General features: G+C 42.2%; 1 protein-coding gene across 1 annotated transcript in view; it reads right to left on the reverse strand.

The window, feature by feature from the left end:
* Positions 1 to 14,178, reverse strand: part of PHEX (phosphate regulating endopeptidase X-linked) — a 137,344-nt gene that overhangs the window by 85,577 nt on the left and 37,589 nt on the right. The window contains exons 4-9 of the mRNA XM_005281535.5: positions 10,919 to 11,005; positions 8,447 to 8,673; positions 4,763 to 4,831; positions 3,221 to 3,337; positions 1,428 to 1,511; positions 972 to 1,117 (exon numbers count right to left, since the gene is read on the reverse strand). Coding sequence (XP_005281592.2) covers positions 972 to 1,117; positions 1,428 to 1,511; positions 3,221 to 3,337; positions 4,763 to 4,831; positions 8,447 to 8,673; positions 10,919 to 11,005 — 730 coding nt within the window. The remainder of the gene's footprint in view (positions 1 to 971; positions 1,118 to 1,427; positions 1,512 to 3,220; positions 3,338 to 4,762; positions 4,832 to 8,446; positions 8,674 to 10,918; positions 11,006 to 14,178) is intronic.

Consider the following 14,178-nt stretch of genomic DNA (forward strand, 5'->3'; position numbering starts at 1 on the left):
GTTATGTAGATGACTTTAGTTTGAGATGCTCTGACCAAGTAATATTATTGCATGGTTAGCAATAAACTGTTTTTAGAAAGACATTCAACCAAAAAGAAAAAGGTGGATGGTAAGAGGCAATCATTAAACAAGTAGCTCAACAGAGTAATTCATAAGCTGTTCGTCAGTTTCAGTAATAAAGGAGTATTGCAAAGTCAGACAATTCAAGTATATACATTTTTCTCTATACTAAGGGACTGTTCTTCCATGTCTTGCACACCTGAGCAAAGTGGGTGCAAAATGCTACCATTCTGATCTAGTAGCATTTTACACATCCATATCACAGCAGTAAATGACTACACAAGATGCAAGGCCATGGACAATCAAGCCTTAAACGTATATTAGAATGGTGAGCTGGATGCACCTGTAATTGCAAGCCTCACTACAAGATCTTTTTTTGTTTCACTTTTTTTATTTGAAGTTAGAAATTGCATTACCACCTACAAGGCTTGTATTCTTCAGCCTTTATTCAAGCAAAACCAAATGGGAGGTTTGCCTGAGTAAAGACTTGAGCCAAGAGAGTGCTGAACATCTGAGATTCTCATTGAAATGCACGGATTTGGCCCACCCTTTTGAGTGTAGTTGAATGCACAGTATAATACAGCAGACAAAGGTATAACACAGTCCAATGGCTGGAAGTTAAAGCTAGACATAGACATATTCAGACTGGAAATAAAGTACACATTTTTAACAGTGAAGGTAATTAACCATTTGAACAATTTACCAAGAATTGTGGTGGAGTCTCTATCACTGACATTTTTTAAATGCAAGATTGAGTGCTTTTAAAAAAATAATAATAAAAAAAATAAAAATACACTCCAGGAGTTATTTTGGGGAAGGTCTATGGCCTGTGTTATATAGGAGGTCAGACTAGATGATCACAACAGTCCCTTCTGGCCTTGGAATCTACAAAACATAATAATAATCCTCACTTTTTCCTTTCTTTTTCTAGTATCCTGAACAAGTCTTTGAAGTACTGGGGCACACGGACAATCACATTTTCTGAAGGACCTAGATCTTGAAGGTGAGGGTAGGGTTTAGTGTCAATCACCTTCTTGATATATCCCAGCCAGTCAAACTGAAAGGACAAAGAAAAGCTCAGTTAATACATTTGACAAACAGGGAAGATCAGACATAATTAATTGGCAGGGTTCAGTTAAATGACACACAGGTTTTTGCTCATTTAAAATATTTAATTTCATCATGGCAAATAGTATGGCACTTAAAGATGCAGCTGTGTTTAAAACAACAATTATACTAAAGAACACCTGTTTGTACTAATGTTCATTTAAAATGCTATCCCATGCACATTTGAAGCACCTTTAGTTGTAAATGGTGAGTTACATAGTCCAGACATTAGAGCAATTTTCCAGTTAACTTCCACCAACCTGAGGGATCATGGTGCTAAGTTCAGATATGTTCATTCTATTGTACATAGTCTCACTGGTTCGATTCTCCTGTGGAATCATTATCTAGAGAACATAAATGAAAAGAAATATATTTTAAACATCCTTCTCTTACAAATCATATGATAGATATTAACAAAGTGAGAACTATCTCAGTCTAGCTGCAAAAAAAAAAGTAGTTCATAGCAACAAATTGCCTCCTGATCCTCAAAGGAAAGTCAGCTATCCTAAACCAAAAACTAATTAATGTTATTTTAACTTATTACACTTCAGTGCATACGTGAAGCTGCATGTGGGGAGGGATAGCTCAGTAGTTTGAGCATTGGCCTGCTAAACCCAGGGTTGTGAGTTCAATCCTTGAGGGGGCCATTTAGGGAACTGGGGTAAAAATCTGTCTGGGGATTGGTCCTGCTTTGAGCAGGGGGTTGGACTAGATGACCTCCTGAGGTCCATTCCGATTCTATGAAGTTATCCACTATTTTTTCTTTTAAAAATTGAGCCAAATTTTGCTTCAATTACATCACATTAAATTACTAGTCACTCCAATCAAATTTTTAGCAGCATAAGTGAGAGCCAGATTTAGCCCATTAATACTTCTTCACTCCATTCCATCTCCTCAAAAGCATCTGGTCAAAAAGAAATACTACAGAGAAAACTAGGCCCATTCATAAATTATGAGGATTATCCAGATTCCAAGATTTCAGTTTGTTCATAATAAAAAAAAAATAGTCCAAGCACAAAGTTCAGATCCAGTTCAAAATGTCCTCAAAGTTCAAGGGTGTTAGGATTTCAGATGCTGGTTCCAGCCTAATTCTAAGGTAATTTCTATACAATGGACTCCGTTGAAACTAAACAGTACACAGATGGCAAGACTCCAGACCAACCAAACTAATGGCAGTTTTCCAACCCAAACTCCCAAACCAAGTTTCTCTGGCTTTTGCGTAAGCCATACAGAAAATATTACTTTCCTCAGATATTTTAATTCCCTTCCCCCACTGCCCCTCACATATGTCATCTTTTTCTTCCTCCACTCCCCACAGGCTCTACTCCCTAAAATCTTCCCACTTTTTCCTGCTTAAACTTCCATTTTTCTCCATGCCCACAGGTACCACCCCCCGACATCTGACAAATCTAGGAGTTTTATGGGTAAAAAGCAAGTATAAATTCTATAGCGTGAGGAGGGATCCATTTTCCTACCATGGCCTCATTTTTCACACAGATACAAATGGAATATTGATTGACTAAACCCATCATTCTGTAATTGAACAAACAAGAGCCCACACAATTCAGGTGGCCATAATGTTCTAAAAGACAACAAAATATTTCAACAGGAAAGCTAGATGTAAAACTGTTTGTAATAATACTTAATGGTATTACTTCGACAATTACTTCAACCTCCCTCACAAGCATAAGTTAATGATAATACATTGCTCAGCTGATTGCACTACAAGGGACACATTTAACTAAAACAGCCTACATCAAAACTCAAACTAATAATTATTTTGCAGATGTAAAGGATGGACTATACTCCCATGGTTGGTTATTTCAGGACAGATTTCTGAGTTAACAGTCAACTAATGCAGAAGGTTTGCTTTGGGCTTTTCTTTTTCATACTTTCACTACTGCTTCTACTCCTCCACTTCACCTTTCAAGAAATGTTACAAAGTTTGTTAATATAAAATAATTGCACAAAGGAAAACCAGTAATATAGTATTGTTTCAATTCATGCATCTTTTTAGCAGTTAGTTACAATTACACATTATAAAATTACTAACCTCAGCTATTTTAATTTCCAGTTTCAGAACTGACTTCATATCAGACTCTGCCCGTGAGGCATTAGCACCCAAAAGCACTGCAATATCAACCATGAACTGCAAAAAGGCTTCTCTGTACTGAAGAGAAAGAAGAATGAAATGAGCATTGCAGTTACTTCTGAGGGTGGCTGTAGCAGTAAAAGGAAAAGTATTCTGCATTTAAGTCATTGTTTCAAGTGGAAGATAAGCATTTTGTGAGCCTGGCTTGATTCCACCGCAGGAGAACCAGGGAAATAACGCCATAACAGGTATTGTGCTGACAGGATCTCTCTGTGGTTCACTGAATATAGCTTTCAAAACATACCAAATGGCATGTGTGTGTTGGATTGAGACATACCTACAGATGTTAGAGCTCAGAGAGTTAGTATACACCAAGCCAAGCTGTAAATCTACAGCACACTAGCATACCATGCACTAACGGCCAGGTAGACTAAATGTTCACTATAGTGCTTTGACCTACTACTGTATCAAACAGCGTGCAGTAGCAGGATCCACATGGTCAGTTCATGGTAAGCTAGTGTGCTGTAGATTTACACCCCAGCTCGCTGTGCACTAAGTCTGTGTGTAGCAAGCCCTTACAAAGGAATTGAATATGTATATTTGTATAGAAAATATATTCCTAGAATGATCTCTCTGCAACAACTGACTCCCGTCCTCCAGTCTTGCACTGAGCTTTTGGATGCCCTAGGTCCTCTGATGTCTTGGAGGACATCTGGTGGAATCCTATCAGCCAGCATTCAAGACAGGAATAAAATTATACTCCAATTAACTACATATTTCACCTTCTGGTAGATGTAGTTCACTGGAGACACCACCTGGCCAGAGGGATGCCACTGGAAAACTCACTAGCTCACCTGAGAGCTGGGCGGGGGAAGGAAAAGGGTCAGAACTTGGATGAGGGCAATCACCACTGCCCCATGAAGATTGTGGGGATATATTTATAGAGTCTGGGGCTACAGGTGCTGGACATTGCATACTTTCCCTCATATTTAGGGGGAAAGGTGCTGCAAGTACTAAATATTGGAATAATCATTGAACACTTTTGGATCTTGCAATCCCTACTCAACTGTGAGCATGAAGAGGTTTGGAAGGGGCCATAGGAAGAAAAGAAACTGAAGACCTTGGAACCTATTGAGGGTCTCCTCATTCTGGGATTAAATACATCTAAATGTATTTGACAATAATGATCTAAAATACCAGAACTTAATACAGTGTTGGTGCTTAGAGACATTAGATCATTTTATATAGTTTAATTGAACCAAGCCAAAACTTACTATAAGGTTCAGGTTTGGTTCAGAGGAAATGCAGAACTAAATTTTTATTTTTATAATTTTTCTAAAATGAAGAATACTCTGGATGAGAACAAGAGACGTGCAATTAACTGTAGTATAAACAAGCATAAATAGCAAACCACAGAGCCCAATCTCAATTTGGAGCTCAGCTAAAAAGAAAAAATTCATAGTGGGAAAATGATTTATCAAAGCTCAAGTTACTAATACTTACAGATTTAGCTTCTGTGGTATTATCAAGGTAATCTTCCCGTGCGGTTAGAGACAGGGTTGCTTGGTCTAGCTGTTAAAATAAACAGGAAAAGTATATAATACTCCTTATATAGTCTGTATTACACACATACACACAATTAACTGCCATCAATAAGAGAGGTATTTTTCTGGTCGTTAGAATAGGTGATATAGGGGCTAGTGGATCTGATCACCAGTTTAGGATAAACAACTGGCCATGCCCAAGAGTCCAGCTCTTCGGGACTCTTTAACACAAAAAACTGCAACACGTTCTTCAGCTAAGATTGTAGGGCTCTCTGGCCTGCAAGACCTTAAGGCACTGGACCTTAGCCCAGCGCAGGGGGGGTTCGCAGGATTTTCCTGCTCTCTTGCAACCATCTACTGCAGCCAGAGTGTGCATTCCGAGACTTCACCTGGTCCCAACCAGCCTCATGAACTGGGGCCCTCAATTATATCCCCTGACTGGGATCCATTAGCACCAGTCACTAAATGTTGTCTGGCTGGGACAGATGATTCCCAGCACCTGCCTGCTGGGCTCCTCTTCAGAATAGGACAGGCTGCTCCCCGGCTCCCCTGACCCTTAAAGGGGCACACCGCCCTGTTACGCTGTCCTATAACACTAACATACAATCAATTGTGCAACATTGTGATAAATCCCACAGAAACTCCCACAAGCAGAAAACTTTAAAGTGCACTGCATGGCATTAACCACACTTGGACTGACCTCAACTCCATTATACTCAATGAAGCTTTAGAAGCCCCAAGAAATAAACAAATCACCACCTGCAATATAAATGAGATTGTCCTACTGTTGAAAAGATGGTGCTGAAACCTTTTTCAGAGAGTCGTTTTACAGCACGTTTAAGGTTCACACTGATTTCTATTTGTTCTGCAGGATGAAATAATCATGCCGGGATATTTGCATATTGCTGCAAGTCCTTTATCAGGCAAACTCCCTCTGAAGTCAATTTTTTTTAAATTACTTCTGGAAACTCTCATTTTTCCCAAAGCACTATATTGGCTCATGTTAGACTGAGGTACAGATGCCCATTTTGAAGGCACAATCAATTTCAAAACACTGAATAATATATTGATGAGGCCACCAGCAGCAGTATTGTTGCTGCAAGATTACTACTCTGGAGAATTTTGTTTTTAAAAAATATGATGCGCTGCCCAATGAACAAACATTAGATTTAAGTATATAGTTTTACACAAGCACATTTTTAGAAACAGAAGGAAACAAATAATAGCAATATAGCATATTTATATTTATTAAATTTGGTGGGAGGTTTAAATGTGTGATTTTTTTTTTTAGAATCTGAAATAAATAAAAACAACCAGAGTGTCAAATACATAAATGTTGTTATTTCTATATCACCTGCTATTTGAAAGCATTTGTAACATATCTTATACAGAATAATACAAATAATTCATAGAAATCACTTCCTCAACTGGAATTTAGGAAGATTCCTCTAGTTGTTGAAAAGCACGTGGCAATGATACTCAACAGCTTTATGATTTCTGAGAAACAATATCACTGTAAAAAGCAACAGAGGGTCCTGTGGCACCTTTGAGACTAACAGAAGTACTGGGAGCATAAGCTTTCGTGGGTAAGAACCTCACTTCTTCAGAGCATCTGTTAGTCTCAAAGGTGCCACAGGACCCTCTGTTGCTTTCTACAGATTCAGACTAACACGGCTACCCCTCTGATACTTGAATACCACTGTACTATTTCTCAACATGTCCAAGTGAAAAGAAAGTACCTACAGCAGCAACAGTAGATCTCGGATGATTTTGTTTGTTTTAAGTAATCATCCGATGATTGAAATGCTTATCTGAACTTGGCCAACTCTTTTTTGGTCTAGAAATCAGGCGTGAGGTCTTGGAAGAACAGAATTTCTTCCAAACTTTTTTATACTTGGCTCCATTAGGGCTGGAAATATATTCTAGTTGAAACCAAGAAATGCAAAGATGTGAGAAAAAGCAAAAGCAAAGGAAAGCTAATCAATTTCTTTAGCCCTCAGGAAAAGGTTCAGGTTGGATTTGAGTAGAGTTTTTTATTTCATCTGAACCACATTGCTCATGAACCTGTAATGCTGAGAGAGAAAGCTTAAGAATGTTAAAATATATCTCTTCCTGTAAATAGATTTAAATACTTCATTACTCATCTATCCTCCTCGAATTAATTAAAACATTTAGTTACTAAGCAGAATATTGGCAGAGGCACTCTGCAAATCGAGCTTCTAATCAAATTAGCAATGAGCAGTCATTCAGACTGTGCAGTTAAGTTATGCACTTAAATACTACTAAACAGATTCAGTGGACACACTAGTAGATATAATCCATCACTAGGAGACTAGCAAAAGGATCTGTCCCAACCAACAATTTATGTGGGTGAGTTGGGTTACCTAAATAGCTTCTTGGAAAATACTTCCTATACAGATTCTAGTCTTTCACCCATTAGAAAAAGACCTTTGGCCAAAGCATCTGAACATCATTCAAGTAGTCTGTACATGGGAATCCGCTAATGAAAACAAGGAAGTGGCTCGTTAATTTGATTTACTATTGACTCTATGAGTAGTGGAAAGAATCTCTTCAAGGGAACGTTAGGAATATAAAAATTTATGTCAGTTGGCAATCCCTGACCTGGTTTTGAAAACTGTGACCCAGAATCAATAACAAATCTAGTATCAGAAAAGTTAAGGTCCACAATATCCCTACGCAATCTATGTAATGCCCAGAAGGCAACTTTTCTATAAGGATCACCCATTTTATTTCACTTTTGTGACTGGTCACTTTCCACTTTGCCTTTAACTCTCTCTAGCACAGACATACAATCTCATTGCTGGTAACTGGTGGGTTGGGTTATATGGTTTAGGGTTGTTTTTTTCTCGTTAAAAAGCAACAAAAATTTGGACCAAGTCTCACATGTTAACCCAGGTGACAACCTGCCTACCTAAATTCTACCTGTCCTGTTGACTACCTGCCTACCTAAATTCCCCCTGAAGTTTCAATAGGATACAACTAGGTAACATATTTTAATTCATTTACTGTCCTAAATTGTTGTGTAGTGTTGGCATGAATTGCTAACCTGCAGCCATGTTACACTGCAGAAGTGATTGCATTTCACTGAAAGGTTAAGTGACTCCTGTATTTAAAGCATGAATGAGTTTGGGGATCATATGAAATGAATGACGACATATCAATATAGGACAATATATTAGTGCCACCAATTAAATGCCTAATGAAGTGGAATATCCCAAATTTATAATACTTGCAAATGATACACCATCTTTTATCTTCACAGAAAAAAATATTCCTCCTCACACAAATATATAGGACACAAAAACCATCAAGAATCAGATTCTGACCTCATTTGGATACCCACATCGATCTTGGATATTGATTCATCAGGAATGTATTTTACTCACAATTCTGCCCTATTAAGGAATAAAATATCCTATCTACATACATTTTTCACCCGTGATAGTGTAACACATGGTACCTAATGGCTTCTAAATTCCCATATATGGGTGATCATCTATATATACAAACCACTGGGTACTAACGATTACAGCTAAACTTAAATTAACACAGTATTGAACTCACTTTTTAAAATGGATCACATAGCTATGACAAGTAGCATATTAGAAATGTTATACTGTACCTTTAAGATGTGTTTATTGGAGGTTTTGTCATCAGGAGCCACATACAAACGGATGAAGACAGAGTTACTGTACTGACCACGAAAAGTTGCAAGGGTCTGGAGCATGCTGAACTTCCTTTCTGACCACTGTCCTTCAGGTCCGATGTTAGATTCCAGCACAGGCCAACGGAACAGCGAATGCTTCAGTATACTTAACAGTGGCTTTGCATCAAGTTTTTCAATTTTATCTTAAATGACAAGATGTGCCAACATTAAAGTTCCAGGCAATTCAAACCCAGTAGTGGGTATAAAGTCATGCCAATGAGATAGAAAGGTTTATAGACTGATCAATTTCTAGGCAAGACTAAACAGAATAGCTCAAACCTAATGCCTTGGGTGGTCTTTTGCTGAAAAGATGCCTCTGAAAATAAGAGTACACCTCTACCCCGATATAACGCGACCCGATATAACATGAATTCGGATATAAAGCAATAAACCAGTGCTCCAGAGGGGCGGGGCTGCGCACTCCGGTAGATCAAAGCAAGTTCGATATAACGCGTTTTCACCTATAACGCGGTAAGATTTTTTTGGCTCCCGAGGACAGCGTTATATCGAGGTAGAGGTGTATATGACTCCTTTATCACAGTTTATCCAAATCAAGCATTGATAGCCTGGGCAAGGAGAAACTTGCATTGCATTCAGCTGCACTGTGCCTGTACTTGGAATGTAAACCTCTCTACACTCTAATTCTACGGTATGTTCATCATAGCCAATGGAAGAAATGTTTCAGATAAATAATACATAGTGATAATCTAGGTCAGATTTAAAATATAAAGTAAGAATCAGTTTAGGACTACAGTGATGGACTCTATGGAACACCCTAAGACTGACAGAAATGTCATTTGTTGTTTAAGAAAACGGGATGAAAAACTTGCCTTTTAAATAATGGCTGTGGGCTAACAGGGAATGAAATAACATGCAGTGACGAAATCCTGCTGGTGATTGCTCAACAACTGGCATAGGAGTTTGATTGCTATTTGCAAACAAAATTGAGAGGGAATGGGAATGGCCAGAGAGAGAATACAATGGAGTGTGCAACAGAAAAAACATGTAGGCAGTCAGCTTCATAGCATGTTGGAGCATCAGAAAAGAAATACTCCATAAGACGGGGGGGGAAAACAACTTCTAAAAAAAATTCTGGGAGAACAACAGAGGAACATGTTGAGGAACCAAGTCTACCAGGTTTGATCCCCTACCCCCTCAAGGAACTGACTCAAGAGATTCCAGAAACTTTAAAGATAAATTGCTAACTGCATTTGACCCAGAAGAGCCACAAATAAAACAGATTTCACAGTACCAGCACCTTGTGGAGACATTAGGGCAGCATGAGATTTTTGGGCAGTGGAGGTTCTACAGACATACACAAATGTGACTGATGAAGAAACTGTGAGAGTTGAAAGTGGACATAGAGTTACAAGAGACCACAACCTAGGCTAGGGCCAGGTGTATACACTACAGCTGCACTGATGAGAGGAGAGAGCAAGGAATACTGCAAGCCATCCCAGAGATACTTTGAGAGGGTTCTGCTGTCAGGGCCCAGTTGAAGAGTTGGCTTGTGGGCCCTACCATTTGGGTGCCCCAATGTAGAGGAAATAGGAATGCAAAGCAGAATTTCAATTTTCATTAGAAAAAATGAACATTGTTTCTAGCTTGTTTATGAAAACTACTTGATGGAAGTCATTCACTAAGGTCAAAGAGAACAAGCAGGGGCGGGCCAGCAAAAGACTGAGGGACCTAAAGATCCTGATCTCCTTCACTCTGCCACTCATCCTTTTAATGTCAAATGACTCCACAGAGTTTGGGGTGTGTCCCAAAGTATCACCTCACTTACCCTCTCCAAAATCCTCAGGCCAGAACTGTACATACTAGTATGATAATAGAGGAGAGACTTTCGTTAGTGTTGAAGAGCAGGGATGACAAATATTTATTGCAGAGCCTGAAAACTGGCTATCTGACATAGACTCAGGGGTTCAGAGCGAGAAGCCTGAGGGCACAAGCCGAGATGGTAAAGTTTGGAGCCATCTGGTCCTTAATTGCCAGCTGAACAATTCCATCAGTGGATTCTATGAAACAATTTACTCATTTAACCTGTCAGTCAATGCTCCCACATCGTTCTGAGAGTCCCTTAAAGCATAATCACTTTTCAAAGGAGAACTATGTAAATATGGTATCTTGTGCCTTTGTATATTCAGAGGCACATTGCCTGACTTTACTGACAAAACAAGACTCTGAACTTAAAATTGGAACCATGTGAGTGGATCTTTCATTTGCTTGGAGCCTCACTGAGTTCTGTGAGTACAAATGACGGCCTGCATGGGTACAACGGCAGGGTCTGGGCCTAAGCTTTTACTGCTTTCTTCTGTTAGCACGTCAGAGCCTAATATGGGTAATATACAGCCCACCCAGGCCCCAAAATAAAATCAAGTTACTTACTCTCATTCATACATGATGAATAAAGGATCTTGGCTTTCTGTACAGCTTCACTGTCCCGTCTCTTGCTGATAGGTTTCTGTAGCAGTGCTGTGAAGCATACACAGTAAAATAAGTTTCTCCCAGGCCTTGGAAAATGCAGGGTTTGGTTTGTTTTTTAAATCATGCCGCTGGTTGGAAAATGTATCATCATGGGATGACTTCATGGTCTAAATACTACTCATCTCCTCAAAACAACAGTTTTAAATCCTAGCTGGGTTGACTCAAACCTTACCCCTTCCAGGGTACTTAAACTGAGTTACTCTAAAGAGTTGGGAGGGGAGAGAGCTAGTAAGGAGGAGACTTTCAAATAACTTTAAAACCCAAGCTTTGAGTTACAATTTTTTAAAAACTGCATTATGAAGGAAGTGAAAATCATTGCCGAATATAGCTCATCCTTTTTCTTTTAAGGCAGGGTCGGGGAGGATAGATCTTGCAAGTAGCTGAACAAGTCATTTCATTTCAGGGCCAATGCTGCTCTATACCACTATTTACCAGGGCCAGCTTTTCATTTTTTGGCCACTGCCTTTTCCAATAATTTACCATACCACTGTCCCCATCAGGGCCAGTGGAAGGATGTTTCGTGCCCTAGGTGAAACTTCCACTGTGTGCGCCCCCCCCCCCGAGCCCCTGCCCTGGGGCACCCCCCCCCCCCACGGCAGCTCCCCCCCTCCACCCTGACACACACCCCCACACAGCAGCTCCTCAGCCCCCACCCTGAGGCACCCCCCCGCCCCAGCTCACCCCTGTCCCGCCTCCTCCCCAAGCACACTGTCACTGCTTCACTTCTCCTGCCTCCCAGGTTTGCGGCGCTAATCTAGGGTTACCATATTTCAGCAAGCAAAAAAGAGGACGGGAGGAGCCCCGCCCTAGCCCCGCCCCTGCCCCTCCCACTTCCCGCCCCCCCCAGAACCCCCAACCCTCCCCCCATTCCTTGTCCCCTGACTGCCCCCTCCTGGGACTCCTGCCCCTAACTGCCCCCCAGGACTCCACTCCCTATCTAAGCCTCCCTGCCTCTTGTCGCCTGACTGCCCCAACCCTTATCCACACCCCCACCCCCAGACAGACCCCTGGGACTCCCACGCCCCATCCAACCACTCCCCACCTCCTGACAGCCCCCCCCAGAACTCCCAACCCATCTAAACCCCTCTGCTCCCTGTCCCCTGACTGCTCCGATCCCTCTCCGCACTCCTGCCCCCTGACAGCTCCCCCCAGAACTCCCAACCCATCTAAACCCCTCTGCTCCCTGTCCCCTGACTGCTCCGATCCCTCTCCGCACTCCTGCCCCCTGACAGCCCCCCCCCAGAACTCGCAACCCATCTAAACCCCTCTGCTCCCTGTCCCCTGACTGCTCCGATCCCTCTCCCCACTCCTGCCCCCTGACAGCTCCCCCCCAGAACTCCCAGCCCCCCACCCCCCGCTCCTTGTCCCCTGACTGCCCCCTCCTGGGACCCCTGCTCCTAACTGCCCTCCAGAACCCCACCCCCTACCTAAGACTCCCTGTTCCTTGTCCCCTAACTGCCCCCTCCTAAGACCCCCCCAACTGCCCCCCAGGACCCTACCCCCTACCTGTACCCTGACTGCCCAAAACTTTCTCCACTCCCCCCAAAAAGCCCCCCCCCGTTTCTTGACTGCCCCCTCCAGAACCTCCCTGCCCCTTCTCCTGCCCCCTGGCCCCCTTACCCTGCTGCTCAGAACAGGGTGTTGGGCTCTGTGCGAGCCGAGCCGGACACGTGGCTGCGCTCCCCAGCACAACAAAACCCGGTCCCTGGCCCTGCACAGTGCTGCTGGACCGGGCTGCAGGGGAGAGCTGCCGGCTCAGAATGCAGGGCGGATCCGGCTCCTCTACAGCTGCTCCGGAGTCCAGCCCGGGACTTTCCTGCAGCCCTCCCAGCTGCTCGCTCTGCTCTGCCGGGGGAGGGGGGAAATCCCGGACATTTTGAGTGCTTTACAAATTCCCCCCGGACGCTATTTTTAGAACAAAAAGGAGGACATGTCCGGGTAAATCCGGACGAATGGTAACCCTAGCTAATCAGCTTAGGTGCCGCAAGCCTGGGAGGCGGGAGAAGTGAAGCAGCCACGGCATGCTCGGGGAGGAGGCGGGGCAGGGGTGAGCTGGGGCGGGGAGTTCCCCTGCGTGCCGCCCCCCGCCCCCCTTGCTGCAGGCGGCCCTCCCTGCGCCCCACTGCCCCAGTTCCCTCCGCCTAAATGCCGGCGGCAACCGGGGTGGCCGAAGATCCGGCCGCCGCGGTCGCTGCCGACGAAAATGGCACCCCCCAAATCCTAGCACCCTAGGCGACCTCCTAGGTCGCCTAAATGGTTGCACCGGCCCTGGTCCCCATTGTTGTCTCTTATAGGATGGGCACAAGAGTGAAGCTTGGTGATGACAGTCAATTCCATGCTGGAGGAATGGGGCAGCTTTCTCTCTACCAGTTACAGTACTAGAGACTATGAGGATGAGTGCCCATAATGGCCACTGTCTTCAGTAGTATCTTAAGGAACTCAGCATTTCTCAGGAGGCACTCAGCACTTTGAAGGACCTGGCATAAAGAACATTACAAATATGACTCACATCCACCCATTTGAGGAACAGAAATCTACACACAGAAAAAAATAGCAGAAGACAACAAAAAATCTCCTACCAGTTAATGTATAATGCTTATTCTCCTACCAGCTAATGCATAATGTAGCAGAGTACTGCAGGTGAAGTTCTGTATTAACACCTCGGCAACAGTGTGGCTGTCATCAGTTTTGAGTGGTTCAAATTGTCTTATTATAACTGAATAAATACCAAAAATAACAGAACAACAAAATTGTTTGGTTGGTTTTTAAAGAAGTTTTTAACATGATACTGCTGTTTTAGTTTCAGATAAGAATCTCCCCCAATCTACTGCAGGGCACAATTCCTGATAGATTTGATTTCAAATCTTAATCTTAATATTTCTAAGCTTCATAAACACAACATTATAACTGTCACCAACATATCTCTACCAGAAGGCTCATAAGCAAAGTCCTCAATGGAAGTAGCTCAATCCCTTTATTTTTTAACAGGATTATCAGATCTGTCCAAGATTTAAATATGGAATTTTAAAGGAAATTGTGATTCAGATCTCAATAAATCTAAAAATGAAAAATAGCCTCCTACTAAAGCCAATGCAATCATTTCTGTTTCTTGCCAGAGAGTTGCAACAGTCATGAAAATTGGAAGCTTACAACATTGGATA

This window comes from Chrysemys picta, chromosome 1, assembly GCF_011386835.1.
Source record: "Chrysemys picta bellii isolate R12L10 chromosome 1, ASM1138683v2, whole genome shotgun sequence".
Lineage (NCBI taxonomy): Eukaryota > Metazoa > Chordata > Testudines > Emydidae > Chrysemys > Chrysemys picta.